Below are 17,054 nucleotides of genomic sequence, written 5' to 3'. Positions count from 1 at the left end.
ATGGACAACAACATATGTCATGTTTATAGTGTAATGCCAGAATAATAAAGACCTGCATAGTATGCCGAATATGTGTAATCTGGAGGAAAGTCCTCACAGAACTCAGTGTGGGCATCCCCTCCACCTGAAGGAGGGTTTAATGTCTAGTTTAGTTTACATAGATTTGCTTTTGGTTTGATGCCTCTGTTACCTAACAAGAGACAGACTGACCAAAAATAGATACAAACACAAATACACAAACTGCAAAACATGACAATGATGACTCCTCCGTAAACTCACATGAGATTCCTGGCAACCGGCCACTTTCAAAGAGTTTCTATAGTTTTTCATTGGTCTCTTTTGAGACATCTCTCTTCGCCGATACTGCCGCACAGGACACCCGGTGGTTGTGGCTGTTTTTCATAACTACATGGAAGTAGCACCCCTCCTTGATGTGAGGGTCTTCAGACCTAAAGTGGAGAGGATATAATGTTAAGTGCACAGATAACCTGTCTGCCATCTCCCTTGATGCAGATCCATCATGTACAGCCCCAACTCCACACCCTTCCGCAACATTAAAGCGGCCATATGGTTATCAATGGAAGGCTTGTTTCCAGTGCAAAATTAATTCTGATGCTGACAACTGTACTTGTGAATGTGCCCATAAAATCAGGATACTGAGAGATACTAACCTTGACTTCCGCCCTTTACTATACGTCTGTCGTTTCAGAATCATAAATGCAGGGCAGGAGGTGTTTTTGCTAGTCTTGGCAGTACTGGTGCGGGTGTTGTGGTGACCCCTCAAGTCAACCTGCAGATAATGGAAAGGTTCAACGCTGGAAAGAATAAGTTCCACACACTGGCATCTTCACATGGGCTAAGGTCCAAGTGTTTGCAAGTGAAGATGACACCCTGCAGGAGTCTTTACTATGGTAACCTCTGCTTTTCTCCAATGCACCTGTGAGACCACATATGTGCAAAAGCTATTATTCTTGTAAACACTGTACACTATTGTAACGGACACACATACACCAGATAGACACTAACACCAAAAGACACAAACGCAAGACACCTGAACATGAGATAACTAGTATGGATATCTGTGTTATTAAAACAAACTGTAGGATGTCTCTGTAGCCTGTGTTTGCACTAACCCTATACTTGTTAGAGCCATCACCAGCATCTGGATAGGTCTTCAATTCGCAGGGAAGGTAACTACAATTTAAGTTATCTTCCCTGCGATCGCACCCTTCTTTAATGGGTCCATGGATCGCACCAACAGGTGCAGTCACGTGACGGATTTTGGCCTTTTCAGATTGGATCAGTGATTTAACCAACGTGATTGGATAATCTCCGGCTATCCCCTCATTAATATTCATGATTTTCCCGGATTCCGCATACGAAAAATACTTTCGCTTCGCGTAGCCATTATACCCGCTTTATGGAAGACACTTTTACTTAATGTCATCAAAACGGTCATGAGCTGGATTTACAGATCTATAGCTAATTATATATTAATAATTAAAAGGGAAAATTAAGCAGGTAACCAAGAAATGTCACCATCCTCACATTTTAAATTCTAGTATTCAGAGGGATGTCTTATTAGAGGGAGAGTATTTGATTGCTCGAATTTTGCATTCATACCCTCCCATACTCCCAATTCAACAAAAGTCCCAGCGTGCATTGGTTGATAAGTTTCCAGACTAAAGCACACACTTGAATCTCTTGAGAATTCCATATTTGGTCACCTGAACTCAAACGTTTCAACATGTCCAGAACTCCAATGGGCCCAGCCAAGTGCAACGCATGTGATGGAGATATTTGTCTTGTTCCTGCTTCGTGAACCTTTTGTTTGCATCAAACAAGATTTGTCTGGTGCTTTTCTGCCTATTTCCGATAACAAAACACTACGATCATTTAATTCACTTTATTCATCAAAAATAATTTCTTATTGGTGAAAAATGTATTAATAAGGTTTCTTATCCTTATTCAAATGGTATCTCTCGGGTGTAGCTTAATCTTTCACTAGAATTTATTTCATAATCTAAAATATACGCAAGTGATGAAAACAACTCGAAGGGATGTTATATAAATGTAATGAAAGATCATATTGTGCCGGTAAAATCGAATCAAATATCAGCCTGGAGCGCAGAGTGGAATGTGGTGTAGAAGTGTAGCTGAAATGACCCCTGAAAACACAAATCAAATTACACATTAATTTTAATGAAATAGAAAAATCAGAACTATCTACGTCTAGTAGGGCTTATACACCATAACGGGTAAACTGCATTTTATTTCCCACTCATCTTCAAGTGCATTTAAAAAATATCCAGTAAACAAAAGTCTGACAAAAAGGAGAAGAAATACACCAACAGGATATCTTTCACATCAGTGGTTCACAATCCCTGTTGCTATATTGCATTTGGTTAAAAACGAATGCTGAACATTACTAATTTTTCAGTAGTAGCGGTTATTCTAAAAAGTGTTGTGTCATGATAATTGCAGCGTCTACACTTTGCTGAAATTAACTCTGGGAACAGGTTGAAGGGAATACTTTGCCCCTACATCATTTGTTCTTACATTTGTAAGAAACAATGGAAATTGCTGAAAAAAAGAAAGAAATGTATATGACATCACTACTGAAGTTAAGATTATCACTGAGCCAAAGGCAACTTGCATTATTCGTGGTTCAATTAACACAATTGGGATTTCTGTATACAAAAAGAAAAGAAAAAAAATCAGTGGATGGAATGGATTTGAAGAAATATAAAAGGGGATAAATACAAACATGTCCATGTAGTTCAACAGCTCCTTGGGAATGTGTGCCTTCATAAGATATCCTCTCTGAGAGCATCTCGCCCACTACCAAACACATCACCTCATGATCAAAAGTTAAATCTAAATTGAAATACATGAAAAAACATCCCGATCTAAATGGCAACCTTTTAGTACACAACTATTAGTTTTAATGGACAGGAGAGGAACATGGTGGTGACACTTTCTCCTGTGGCTCCGTCACACTAACATGTGGTCTAATTGGATATGTGGGCACTGAACATGTATGCGTGTACATGGGCACATTAATGAACGGCACACGTGAAACAGATTAAATCAACGTCTGCGAGTATCTGTGTGTATGCGCCTCTGTGTCTCTGTGCGAGTGTGTGTTTTTGTGTGTGTGTGTGTGTGTGTCTGCGTGTGAGTGTGTGCGCGCATTTGCGTGTCTGTGTGTGTGTGTCTGCGTGCGAGTGTGTGTATGTGCGAATTTGCATGTCTGTGTCTATGTGTGTGTGTGCGTGTTTGTCTTAAGTGCCTATCATCCTTCAGTCTATCCAGCGTCCTCTGCTCGCCCCTATCAGTCTCCATGGTTACTTCAGCACCACGCTCCAGTCCTCTCCGACGTTCATGCCGGGCTTCCGGATCGTCAGCACCGACATGGACGCGTCAAACTCAAATTCCAGCTGGCTGTCCTGGCCGCCTGCGGAGTGGGAGAGAGGGAGGGCCAGTCAATATATATTCAGTGTCATACATAATGGGAGGTAAAAATGATTACACATGTTATTTGTATCCAAAGGAAAATGATCCAGTCATGTCCAATGCCCCTTATGCAAACCGTAGTTCACTACGCCGGCCAGTAGAGGGAACCCAAGTAACAACCGAGCAACAGAGAGGCTGTCACCCTCGTTGTAGAGTCATCCATCTGGAGCTGACACTTTCTAGAAATCCTGGGACCAATCTTTCCCAATCTGAAGAAATACCTCAAATCTGAACATCTGGCTCAATCTTAACTTAGATATTTGCTGAAAATATTTAGCTTCTTCTACAAATTTGATATACCCTTCTAAGCTAGTAGCACAGCGTTTAGCCAATGGCAGTCCCTTGACTAATGCCAGAGTAATATCATACTGAGGACTAATTTCTCAGGTGTGCCTTCACACTCTTTTGATCACGTTCTAGTGGAGCAAACAGCTGCTCGGTGGTCACTCCCCGCGGTAGAAGGTACCCCACTCCCATCACTCCCATTACTCACCGGCCGTCTTCAGGGTGACCTTGCTGGGCTTACTGGCCCCCAGTATGAGGATTCTCTCGATCCAGGACATGGTAGACAGATGTGCAGCCGGGGCCAAGTTACTGCGGGGGGGGGGGGGGGTTAGAGGCACAGGAGTTATGTTACCATACAGGACAGATCGGAGAGATGGATTTAAACGACAAACGACATAGCGTGCTGACAGACACCATGACACCGTTGGAAATGCTCTGGTCTTCTCCACCGCGTAAAAGAGTACAGCGAGAAGCATTTTAGGCAAGTGGGTACATTCCCCAGCTCTGTCCCTGGACAAAGTGAGGGTCATGTCCCACCTGGAGGACAGGATGTTGTTGGAGAAGGACAGCTTCCTGTGAATGAACTCTCCCTTGGTGTCAAAGTTGAAGGTGTGTCCGTCGTCCAGGTACAGTTCGCCTTCCGCCTTGCGCTGCGGCGGAAAAACGAGAGCAAGGCGTCAGGCCTCCGACGGGGACCGGGGGGGGGCAACCATAGCAGCAGGGGTGGAAGGGAGATATAAAGGACATAGTTACCCGCTGGCTGAGGGCCACGTAGAGGGTGTAGGGGTCGTGCTCCATACAGGCGGAGGACCGGCGAACACGCAGCTTCCTGGGGATGATGGAGCCGCCACGCTGGAACACCGGGATCTACGGAGAACGGGAGAGACCTTGTTCAACCAGATGGACCGCATGCTTAGCAGCTCATCGGCTGAAACCATGTGAAAAAGGTACAGGATGCAAATGTGCACCTTAACTACAGGGACACATTGAGCGGCAATACTGGGAGGGGAATTTTTCGCAATTAATAGTGATATTAATTGTTTACATTTAGCAGACGCTTTCATTCAAAGCGACTTACAACCCTTCATATAAACATTCACACACCGATGGCAGAGTCATCCACACAGGGCGACTCCGCTGCCGATGTGTGGATGTGGGTATGAAGGGGCAGTCAGGGTGAGGCGTCTTGCTCAGGGACAGTCTTGCTTGACACTGGCAGGAGCCAGGATTGAACTAGCAACCTCCCGGATACCAGTCAACCCGCTGTACCTCCGGAGCTAAGCTGATGATATCAATAGTCCTCTAGCGAAGCAAATCGGGGGCCTTACGGAGCTCATGGTGACGGGGATGTAGAGGTCCTGGGCGCCGTTGTGCTTCTGGAAGGTGTGGACGTCAAACCAGACCTGAAACACACGGACCGTTGGGAACACAGAACTTCCTGTTCAATAAGTCCTCACATCAACAAAGAACAACGGCATGCAGTGTAACCGACAAACATGAGCAAGATGAACGCGTCGTGGAGATTGGTCACATTTCATCCATCGTCTTCACTGAACTACAATGTGTTTCGTTGTTTGTGAAGTCATTACACCAAACCCGTGACCCACCACCCACCCACCCACTACACCTATTGGGTTAAATATTTAGAATTCCCAGTCTGTACAATGCTCAATTTATCCCCACCCACCCGCATTACATTTCCAGTAACGGGATAATACAAACATTTAGCAGAATACACCAGTATGTATCAGTTGCAAGAAAAATGAAAGCATTGGATGTAAAATTGAAACAGCCCAATAGAGTCGTCTCACCTCTCCTTTCCCGGGCAGGTAGGCGGTGACCCCCCTGGCCCCCTCCTCTGTGACGGGATGAACCAGCAGGTCCCGCCCTGATACACAGCACAGAGAGCAGCACACTGAGAGAGCCATCTGAAACACTCAAATTACTAGTTAAACACAGTGTCAGAGCAGGCACAGTGAGAGAGCCATCTGACCGACTTGTGCCTCCCTTAGCCAACAGTGTCAGAGCAGGTAACTGTACTGAAGCCGCCATCTGACACACTCAGGACTCCTTTAACCAATGTCCCCGGTCCTTGCTGTGATTTGAGGCACAGACCTATCATGGCAGGTTGTGGCCCACCACCATTACATCCACGCCCATGACAATAAGGTTATGCCTGGTTATTTTCTGTGTCAGAGCATTAGCTACGGTTACTGAATGAGTTTCTATTCTGGCAAACGTCAAGGGAATGACACTGAGGTCACTAGCAGCCACACAGAAACTAAATGGATTTCTGTATAAACATTAAAAGGATAAACACATTTTTAATTCAATTTTATAAATGTAAAAGAGATGGAAAAAACACACTAATAAGCTCAAAGAGGTGACGAATGTGAGGTTTGCGGCGTTGTGTGCGAGCGCGGCCGACTCACCGAGCAGGAACTGGTCGTCCATGGCGAAGGTGGCGGCGTCCTGAGGGTACTCCACCCACAGCGGTCTGCCCAGGGGCCAAGGTGGACAGTGTTACAAGGCAAGGGAACTTTGTTCATGCAACACTTTTCATACACTAGGCAGGCTCAAAGTGCTTCTCATAGAAACATTGTCATACAATAATAATAATAAAAAAAGTGTTGTCACGGTGACCAGTATGGAATGTTTGGAACGCTATTTGGGTCAATCTTAAATGTATAATGAAACCACTAAACTTCTAAATGAGGCAATAAATATATAAAGGAATATATTGAAACATACACAAGAACGTTATTTATTTTATAATGCCACATTTTATTTATTTATTGCCACTTCTATTTCATAAGGCCACATGTGGCCATTATGACATTTAGAAAAAACGCTTTTTAAAACAAACGTGTGTTTATTCAAAGAGTGGGCGTGGTGAGCTGGCTTGGTAAAGCCATCTGGTGAACTGAAGCTCTGCAGTAATAGACTGACCAGAGGTAGGCTCTTAAAGCCACTGATGCCCACACAGCAGTCCTACGTTACATATAGCTTTGGTTTCAGTGTTCCTGGTAAACCCAGTGTTCTCCGATCTAATCCCTCAATTTACAAGTGGGTGGCGTTTAAGAGGTGAATTTAAAACACCTTTGGTACAAAGTTGTAATCTTGCATTGACGTTTCAACAGAGCCACCTTCTCAAACAATGGATCCCGAGTACTATAGAAACGAACACTCAAAAATGGAGTCACCGTGGATTCAAAGTGACATCATATTACCATTTTCCTCTTTTTATAAAAACATTTTTTTGCTTTATGATAGAGTGAGATATACAGGGAGAGGACATGCAGCAAAGGACCACAGGGGGCAGGAATCTAACCCGGGTCATTGCGATCGGTACTGAGCCTTAATGGTGCACCCTCTACCCGGGGGCGAGGGGAGCCCCATCAGGTTCCTCCTCACTCACCTCATGACGGGGTGGCCGGTGTGGTGGGCATGGTAGAAGAGCTGGTACCAGTAGGGCAGCAGGGCGTAGCGCTGGCGCACCGCCTCGCGGATCAGCGCCGTGTTGTCGGGGCCGAAGAGCCAGGGCTCACGGCGGGGTGTGTCCAGGTGGGCGTGGGCCCGGAAGAAGGGCTGGTAGGCCCCCGTCTGGTACCAGCGCACCAGCAGCTCGCTGTTGGGGGTCTTGAAGAAGCCCCCCACGTCGGCTAGGAGCCCGGACACAGAGGGAGGGGGGGTTAGTCCAAGAGGAGCCCGGTGGGGTCACACAGGTTTCCTTAGCAATCTGTTGTATACGAGCTCTAGACTCTACAATTTACACTACCGTTCAAAAGTCTGATGTCACCGAGACAATTTCATGTTTTCCATGAAAACTCCCACTTTTATTCAACAGTTTTTAGCTGTGCTAACATAATTGCCCAAGGCTTTTCTAATCAACAATTAGCCTTTTAGCACGATTAGCTAAACAATGTAGCATTAGAACACAGGAGTGATGGTGGCTTGGAATAGGCCTCTGCACAGCTCTGTAGATATTCCATTAAAAATCAGCCGTTTCCAGCAAGAATAGTCATTTACCACATTAACAATGAGGAGTCAATTTTGGACAATTAAGGACATTTCTAAGTGACCCCAAACTTTTGAACGGTAGTGTATACCTGTAAGTAAAGTCCTGGTCTGATTCTCAGAGGGTTTGCTCGTAACGGTAAAAGCACAACTTATCCTTGTGCCATCAAACAAAACATTTTTTTTATCGGTTAACCTCTCCTCAATTTTAACCCGTACATTCATAACATTCAGACTCCATTAACAGATGTGAAGCAGATAGAGATAGATAAAGAAGCCCGCCAAGCCTGGGCGGTCATTGGGTTTCATTGTCGCTGCTCACCTCCACAGAGGGAGATGCCCACCAGGCCGAGACTCAGGCACATGGGGATGGAGATCTTCAGGTGGTCCCACTCTGCGGCGTTGTCCCCGGTCCACACAGCGCCTGGACAAGGACACACACACACACACACACAGGTGAGCTGCATAAGCCGGGACAGCAGTCTTTGACACAAAGTGAGAACCACAACCAAACACCAGACGCATAAATCAATACCGCTCCCTTCGGCTAACACTATTCAGGGATAGCCTGAGTATTGTGGAATTCCTATGAAATCCCCTGACCGATGAGAACATTTCGTGGCAGACCTCATCTCATTCGCTTGCCCTCTGACAGGACATTTCACGGGAACATTGATCTTAAAGATCCATGGTAAAGAAGATTCCCCTAATGAGTATCGGAGGGCAGGAGGCTCCAGGGGGCTCACCGTAGCGCTGGGACCCAGCGAAGAAGGCCCTGGTCAGGACGAAGGGCCGCTCCACACCCCCGGACCGCTGGATGAGGCCCTCGGCCGTGGCCGCTTGCTACAGGGACGGGGGGGAAGACAGGAAAGGTCAAACCCTAACCCTGAATGTAATTGACTGCACATGTGTACAGAGGCCCCCTGTACACCCTCATGCAATTATGTTAGTACAGCTGAAAATTGTTGAATAAAACTGTGAGCTTTCATGGAAAACATGAAGTTGTCTTGGTGACCCCAAACCTTTGACCGGTAGTGTAGTTCCAATGTATGCTTTCCTCTTTACAAAACCGGAGATGGAGGCTAGGACACGGCTCTTGAGGCGTTCCTGGGCCCACGACCCAGTAGCTGCGTGGGGCTGAAGGAGAACACCCACCACATAGAAGCCGTAGAGGTTGTGCAGGTCGCGGTGCTCCCAGAGCCCGTGCACCGCGTCCTTGTGCATGGTGACCTCGGGCCCGTTGAAGACCGACGGCTCGTTCATGTCGTTCCAGGTGTACAGGTTCTCCATGGAGCCCTGTGGGGGTCGGAGTCATTAGGTCAACCCATTCCCTTTGAAAGCCGCTGCCATGGATTATATTTCTACGTGCACTTAGTTTCTTTACCAGCCGTTCACTGTTAGTGGGATACATTTCGAACAGATTTTGAAAATCCCATTTCATGCTTTTTTAGGGTTAATAATTGCATTTGGGCAACTACTAGAATAGGTTTATATGCCTGTATGTTAAAAATACCCTTTATTATTCTCACACTGTTCATTTCTGCAAAACCAATTTCAGCGTCTTTCAAAAACGTCAATTGTCAAACGCATTCAAACTCCTCCTACCCGGGCAAGCCACTAACTATCGGGGAACAAACCATTTCGGTCTAAGCGACAATATGAAACAGCAAGAGATTAATTTCGGACAATGTCGTTATATATCCTGCTTTCACATTTTACCAAAATACATAAGCTAATATAAAATGTATTTGAAGATGTCAAATCTAATTTCTACCAGACAGTTGGATTGCAAGCTTTCTGTAATGGTTGTCGGTTTGCCTGACGAGCCCTAGTAGGCAGAGGGTCACTAGTCGGTGAGGCGTCTGCTCCTACCTCGTACTGATCGTAGGCAAACATGCTGGCCCACCATGCCCTCATCTCCGGCTTGGTGAAGTCTGGGTAGCCGGCATTACCTGGAGAGAGAGAGACGTCACCAGGGACCCATTAGGACTGAAGTCAGGGCGGCCAAGGGGTGAGAGACACAGAGGGAACACTCTCCACGGTCCAGACAGCTAGATCAGTCTATAAATAAAACACGCCAGATGCAATAACAACAAACCCAGCTGAGTAGGGGACACAGGAGGGAGAGCGTTGCTAATTTAAGAGGCTGTTATGTCGACACGGAATACTTATTGTATGTTGTACGTCCTGGCACTTAATGTACACACTTATTGTTTGTCGCACTTGGTTGTGCAGCGTCTTACCGTAGCTATCTCTGTTTTATACAGGGAATGGGTTAATTATATTGTTAATTAGTTAGTTATATTGTTTCAACTTCTTCTGACAAATGTACTTATTGTAAAGGGCTTTGGATGAAAGCGTCTGCTTAATGCTGTAAAGGTTAATGCCATCAGTGGGCCGTGGGTCTCTTACCGGGCCAGCACCAGCCCTCGTAGTCTCCTCCATCTTTGTTTTTGATGTAGAAGCCTTGGGAGCGGATCTCCGTATGGATCTTGTACTCGCTGTCTATCTTGATGTGAGGGTCCACGATGGCCACCATCTGAAACCACAGGGAGCAGGGAACCCATGAAGGACCGGGAGAGATAGACTGGAGCAAATCAACCCTTTTCATTGGTTTAGGACTTAAGATGTTCAGCCCCATCGTTGGTGTCGACGGCATAGTCAGTCACGGATCAATAACATAGGGGCTACAATAATAACTGTACTGATTGACAGGTCTGTTTAGGTCTTCTACTCAGATGCTGGTGAACACGTCTCAACATTCTTGAAGTGAATGGTGACTCTCAACCAGTTGTAAAAAGGCCATGTAGGTATGCTTTAAAAGCAAGTTGGTTGTTTGCAGGAAAACCAACGGCATCTGTGATCAGCCATTACAAGCAGGTAGAAAAATCGATTAGATAGAAAAGTTGTTAGTGTAATTAGATTTAGTGGGAGTGTCCACCTGGATGTATGATGGACAGATGAGCAACGTTTGCTACAGTCCACTGGGTAGGCTGGGAGACTGATCTATCCAGCACACATCTAGGTGGACACGGCCACTTGTTATGTCAACAAAACACAGGAAAAGCCTGATTTCTAAAAGGCTTGTGATGGCTTATCCCAGCTGGTGGCCTGACACCCCCCCTTTACTACACGCCTCCCTTCACCGCCCAGGCTGCGGCGCCCAGGCTGCGGCCGTACCTTGCGCTTCTTCTCCAGCAGGCCCTGCAGCATGTCCTTGGGCGTGGCGAACTTGTGCGGGTCCCAGGTGAAGTAGCGCTTGCCGTCGGTGTGCTCGATGTCCAGCCAGATGAAGTCATAGGGGATGTCGTGCTGGTCGAAGCCGGCGTCCACCGCCTGCACGTCCTCCTGGTCATTGTAGTTCCAGCGGCACTGGTGGTACGCCAGGCCAGCCAGAGGCGGGAAGGCCTGGGTGCCTGAGAGGGGGCCAAGGGAGACGGCAGGCTCAGATGGGGACCCATCTCTCATGCAGCATCCGAAAGGCAAACATCATACGCCTTATCATACGGGGGGAGGGGGGTCTGACCTGTGAGGGAGGCGTACTGGGAGAAGACGTCGTAGGGCGTCGGGCCCAGCATGATGAACACGTCGATGATGCCGCTCTCTGAGATCCAGCGCACGTCGGTCTGGGGCGTCTCGTTGGAGCCCTGAACGTAGTCCAGCATCTTCCCGAAGACCGTCTGCACGGAGAGGGCCACACACAGGGAGAAGAGTGAGACAGAGAGGAGGAAGAGTGAGAGAGAGGAGATATGAGGCACAAGGAGTGATTGATAAAAAAAATAGAAACAAAGACACAGAACTCCACCGTCATCAACATCATTGCAAGACGGCGCCACACAAAGTCGCAGTCTTGCGAGTGAAGGTCTCGCAGTCGTAATTTGTAACATGTACCAGTGCTATCATACAGCATAATAGACAAACGCTCTTAGGCATCGGAATGAGAGCAGAAACTCATTTTTTATCAAAACAAACAACTTACGATTGTCCTTTGTGGTGGCTCACTGTACTTTGTTACTCTTATTTTTTTTTTTGTCTTCTTAAACAATTATTTTTTCCTTTTTTTACGTTGTTAATTACACAAAAATGGCATTGCCAGCTAGGACTGCTTTGCCGGTTATGTTATGGAGTGCATTTGACTAATAAAATAACTTGATCTGTATTAGCCCTGGACACGCTGTTAGACGGTGGACTGCAGGTGCTCGACAGGTAACGGTCCAGAAGCCACGGTACCTTGCCAGCGGTGTTGGAGCTGATATCCACCCAGGTCTCGGCAGCATTCAGCCAGAAGATGCCAGTGGTCCTCTGGGCGTTGTGGGCCAGCATGACAGGCACGGCCCCGTACAGGGCCATGGGGTTGAAGAGCTCGTACTGGAACACATCCAGGTTGTAAAGCCGATAGGGGTCCCCTCCGCTGAACAGACAGACACATGATTAGCAACTCTATTTCTCCTTTATTTAACCTGTCTTCCATTCATTATTGGATTTTTGTCTTGGTTACGCATTTCTTTGTTAATCGTTAACTGCCCGTTATCTGTTCCATATTTTGACAGATCACTCACTCTGTGGTTTTGAGTTTAAGAGTCTCTGCGTGTTCTGGGATGCCGTACACATGCTCAACTCCGGGCAGAGAGAAGTCCAGACTGACGGCAGAGGGACCTGCAGGGGCACCGACCACCAACGTTAGCACAAAGAGACTCAATGTACTGGCCACTGGCGATAGAGAGGTCAACACAGAGAGAACACATCTCCACAGCGGACATTTAGCGCAGATTAACTAAAGCTGCGCTTGCATCTTCATGCGACTGATCTGGTTGATTACAATCTTGTACTAGCAAGGAAGCAACAATCTTGTACTAGCAAGGATGTTTTTTACTACTACTGCCTTTTGGCAAGGCAGTAGTAGTAAAAAACATTAGACATGACATTATAATACTCAAACGCAGGTGCTTTAAGGCCCGACGGCACCAGGCGGCGCCTGCTGGCGAAGAGGTGGCGGTCGTACCGTTGGGTTTGGTGTCCGTGTGGGACTTGAACGTCTCCTCCCACATCCCCTCCTCATCCTTCTCCTCCTCCACCTTGTCATCGGCCTTGGGCTGGGAGGGCAGATGACGAACAATGAGAACACCGCGAGACGTTTGGGTCTGCAGTAGGGCGTTGCAATTAATCACATTTTGATTGTGATTTCGAATTTTCTCCGAACTAATATAGTCGAATTTGAATGTTTTTTATTATTTTTATTATTCATTAAATGTTTTATAGAAATTGTACAGCTGAATACATATTTGAACATTATTTTAGATTTGAACATTTTGTGTATTTTTCAAAGGGGGACATTTAAAAGTTCTCAGTTACAAAGTGATTTTTGAAGATAAATGCTGAATAAATGCATCCACGCAATAAATGCGCCATAATCAAGCAGCCCATGTCTACGCTATCCAAATCTGCTCTATCATTAGAACAGCCGTGACCGTAGCACACCTGCTCAGCCTGGTCCGCCGGATCCGTGGCCTGGGGCTTCTCTGCCTCGGAGTCTGACTGACTTCTGCACCGCGACACCACAGGGACGTAGGGAAGGGGGGGAGGAGAGGAGGGCGAAACATGAGACGGACCGAGAGAGAGGGACAGAGAAAGAGACAAAAAGGTGTCAAAGTCGGAGCAACACATTTCAAAAGGGGGGAGGGGGGGGGGGGTGGTAACACAATATGAGGGAACTAGGAGAGTGGGACTTAAACAGGCAAAGGAAGGCAATATGCAGAGGTCATGGACGCCATCGGGTGTCTGCGGGGACTGGGAGGGGCTAGAGTGCAGCTGGGTGCTAAGCAGGAAACACCGCTCAGAAGAGGTAGATGAGCAAATCCCTGCCTTGTGGCTATTTGTTGCCCGGCATCATGGGACAGAGACCTTTATGGAAGCCTCCCTCCATAAATGAGACTCCTACGTATGCAGGAGTATGTGCCTCCAAGGTAATAGTGAAACAGAAATGGGCCACGGGAATGCAAATGATGGCTGGCCACTTCATTTATTTGGTCATTTTTATTCTTGCATGGGGTAACCATGGGTGTCCACATGTGATTGAGCATGTGCAAATACCGGAAGACAAGTCATAACCACAAAGAAAGATGCTGCTGGATTGGTTTCTGGAGAGTGCTGGTCTTAAAGCTGAACATTAACCTATCGACCATATGCTGTCCATTCAAAGGTCACAGAGCTCTTGTATTGGGCTCAGGGGAAAGGGGACTGAGGGGGGTTAGCCTATTTGATCAGGAAGCTTGGCAAGTCGTGCAGTTAGTGGTAAACCAGCTTGAAGATTCTGTGTTTTTGATTCATTTGTTATACAATACAGAATAATAAAAGTATGATAAATAAAATATTTTTTCAATTAGACCCCAGCAGGCTAGGTGTGCAATTTCTTTAAGGAAAAAATCCATACTGGGTTCAATAATTTCCAAAATGTAGGTAATTAGGTAAGAACATAATTTGAGTCATTAATCAAAATACATTTTATATTTTTATAGATCAAAATGGAGCTATAAACATTTACATTTTTTCAGTGAAATTAATCATCTACCATTGCTTTTAGGTTCAATACAACTAAGGCCAGCATTGGCACAAGATACAGAATACACACTTACAAAAGCTTTAAGGGTCTTTACCTAGAGAATACCCACTTGATACTATCCCACACGCTAGCCACTGTGCTAGTTACTTTATAGGAGAAACTGGGACGATAAGGGAGAAGAGGACAGAACAACCAGTCAGAGACAGTATGAACCATTTCAAGGGCAAAACAAAAGCATCTAGGTGAGAACAATCATGCACCGATCCGTGGGTACGGAGAATACAACGAGCCACAGGGGGCGGCTCGGAGAATGGCTTGTGTGGAATAGAACGGAGTGCGTTGCTCACGTGTCCTTGCGTGTCCTCAGGTGCTCGAAGGCCAGCAGGCCGCGGGAGTTCAGGGACATCAGCAGCTCGTGGCCCTCCATGATGTCCAGGCGGAAGGGCCGGGCGCTGAGGATGACCCGCTGGGCCTCGCCCCCCAGGGAGAGGACCACGCCATTCTCATCCTGGGACAGGAGAGACAGGCTGGGAGAGGAGGGGGTGGGACGGGGCGAGAGAGAGGGATTCATCCAACATCCCTCGGACAGCTGGACTGTTTGATACTAGAAGCCAGAACATGCAATTCTAGAACAGGCAGCAGGTGTGTTTATCTCCAAAATGACGACAGGTTTCCCACTTGGCCAGGGTGGTCGGTCGTATTGTGAGCCGCATGCATCGTCCTGACCAGGCAGCGACTCGGACCACTGCCAGTCAAAAGAAACCCTGCATGCCTGGCTGGCCGGCTGACTTAAAACAAAGACTATAATTTGCTCCCATGCTAATCCAACCACCAATGTGTGTTCGTATTGGAAGCCATCCCTGTTGGGAAGCCTCCCACCCAACTCCCCTTAGCTGGTTTACATGAGTGGGTCTCCAAGTGGAGGGGGGCGTACTTACGGCTCAGTGAGGGGCTGCTGGACCAGGACATCAGGGACCTCGTAGCGGGGCTTCAGGGGTTTGAGCTCATTAATCTTCACCCTGGTCATGTTCCCCTGGAGACGGTAGAGCTCCAGCAGCAGGCGCACCTGGCAGAGAACAAGGTGATGAACACAGGGAACGCCCCTCGAACGGCACCCTTCACCATTACAGTAACAGCGAGTCACAAAGTGGTTCGTTCCTGTACCTTGTTGTTGTCATTGATGAGCTGCAAGGTGAGCTTGGTGTGAGTCAGCTCCATGGTGTCCAAAAGCGCCCGGTAGGGAGATTGGCCTGGCTGCAGTGCCCTCTGACGCCTGGGTGGACACACGCACACAAACATAACACACTTAATAATAGCAATTACTCTGTTGGTACTCCGCAAACGCATCATGCAAAAAGTGTAATGAACGATGCAGATTGACCCACTTGCAAAAGGCACTCTGGTCGCAGGTCTTGAAGTTTCCCCGGTCCACAGCCAAGGTGCCACTGAGGCACAGCGCCAGCCACAGCATCACAACCGGCGCCATCCTAGTCAGGGAGAACATCACATTTGCATGAAACCCATCCTGGGTCGCTTACAATAAAGCAGGCCTTGCAGAAAATTAAAGCACTGAACCCCGTCGCCGCGGTTAAAACGCTCCGAGGCGCGCGGCGGAGGGTGAACGTCACTAACGGTTTCGCCATTTCCTCTGCATGACGATTCGCGGAATCGGATTAGAAAAGTAACTGAATAATAATATGCATGGTGTAGATTGAAGCGTTATATTTTTTTTCCACGATGCTGAGACGAAAGAGCGATATAATCCAGAAAGCATACTCGATATGCGGAGCAGACAGTGATTGGATTAGCGAGGAGGAGGTAGCACTGCGCTAACGTGGAGGGTTACTACCGCAAAACTTCCTTCCAAAGGCTAACACCTACTCGATAAATGATACTACCGCATTAAGAGGTTCTGCCCAGGCCCTGGTGGTGGATGCTCTGGAGGGATTAGGGCAGGTTGCGGGTTCGACCCCCGGGCTCCACTAACGGCAGTGGCTGTCAGACCGCTCCGACTAACCCATTCAACGTTCTCCACTTCTCCGGCTTTTCCTCCCCGGTTGCGATTCAGACCCGTCCCGATAATCGCCCCTTCTCGTCGACTAAATGTCGGACGGGGTTCGTGTTTTCAAGGTCGCTGTCGGTTTAGTAAACGAACGTTTAATGGTCAGGTTAGACGGTTAAAGCGCTTTGTCTTACCTTTCAACGAAGGGGGCCATCTTGGTAACGCTCCTGGTAGCTCCGCCCACTTCCTCCCTGGCGCAAAGACTGTTGGGAAATAAAGATATGCAGCGATATGAATAATCTATAATCAAATCAAAGGCGATCCACGATGTGAACTTGTATTTTAGATGCCACAGAAGAACTGTGAATGGATATTACCTCATCAATAAAGGAAATGCTTTAAAATACTGTAATGTTGCCCGCTGTGCCAAAAATGAATATCTTGCCTCTGCGGGTGTTCATCCTCTAAGGCTTGGACACGTCAGCTGAAGCTCAGTGCGTCTCCTCCGGGTCTGATTGTATGTGTGTAGTTTTTTGTGTAGGTGCTTCATACACACATGTTTAAAATATATTCAAGGCCATTCCTGCTTCTTCTTTTTTTCAAGAAAGTTAAAAAGAGATATTATTAAAATCAGCATTCATTATTGGAGGGCGAATGACACAGTGAAAGACCAAA

General features: G+C 47.0%; 1 protein-coding gene across 2 annotated transcripts; it reads right to left on the bottom strand.

Annotated features, from left to right (window-relative positions):
- Nucleotides 1-2,181: 2,181 nt before the first annotated feature.
- On the bottom strand, nt 2,182-16,627 carry ganabb (glucosidase II alpha subunit b). 2 transcript variants are annotated; one of them, XM_079744445.1, is made up of 25 exons: nt 16,574-16,627; nt 15,763-15,864; nt 15,542-15,650; nt 15,316-15,443; nt 14,725-14,904; nt 14,472-14,537; nt 13,297-13,360; nt 12,821-12,911; nt 12,378-12,474; nt 12,049-12,229; nt 11,345-11,498; nt 10,999-11,234; nt 10,231-10,357; nt 9,691-9,770; nt 8,974-9,114; nt 8,565-8,661; nt 8,141-8,242; nt 7,220-7,463; nt 6,234-6,298; nt 5,613-5,689; nt 5,130-5,204; nt 4,555-4,668; nt 4,339-4,451; nt 4,010-4,110; nt 2,182-3,457 (listed from the first exon to the last, which is right to left on the bottom strand). In XM_079744445.1, the coding sequence occupies exons 1-25, from the start codon at nt 16,591-16,593 to the stop codon at nt 3,348-3,350; spliced, it is 2,874 nt and encodes a 957-aa protein (XP_079600571.1). In that variant the 5' UTR covers nt 16,594-16,627; the 3' UTR covers nt 2,182-3,347. The 2 variants fall into 2 exon arrangements, with proteins under 2 accessions (XP_079600571.1, XP_079600570.1); XM_079744444.1 differs by lacking the exon at nt 14,472-14,537 and having other exon boundaries at nt 16,574-16,614.
- Between the last annotated feature and the right edge of the window lie 427 nt (nt 16,628-17,054).

Source organism: Pollachius pollachius, assembly GCF_949987615.1.
Source record: "Pollachius pollachius genome assembly, chromosome: 10".
Classification (NCBI taxonomy): domain Eukaryota; kingdom Metazoa; phylum Chordata; class Actinopteri; order Gadiformes; family Gadidae; genus Pollachius; species Pollachius pollachius.
Note: the sequence above shows the minus strand (reverse complement) of the source record. Positions and strands in the feature narration are given on the sequence as shown.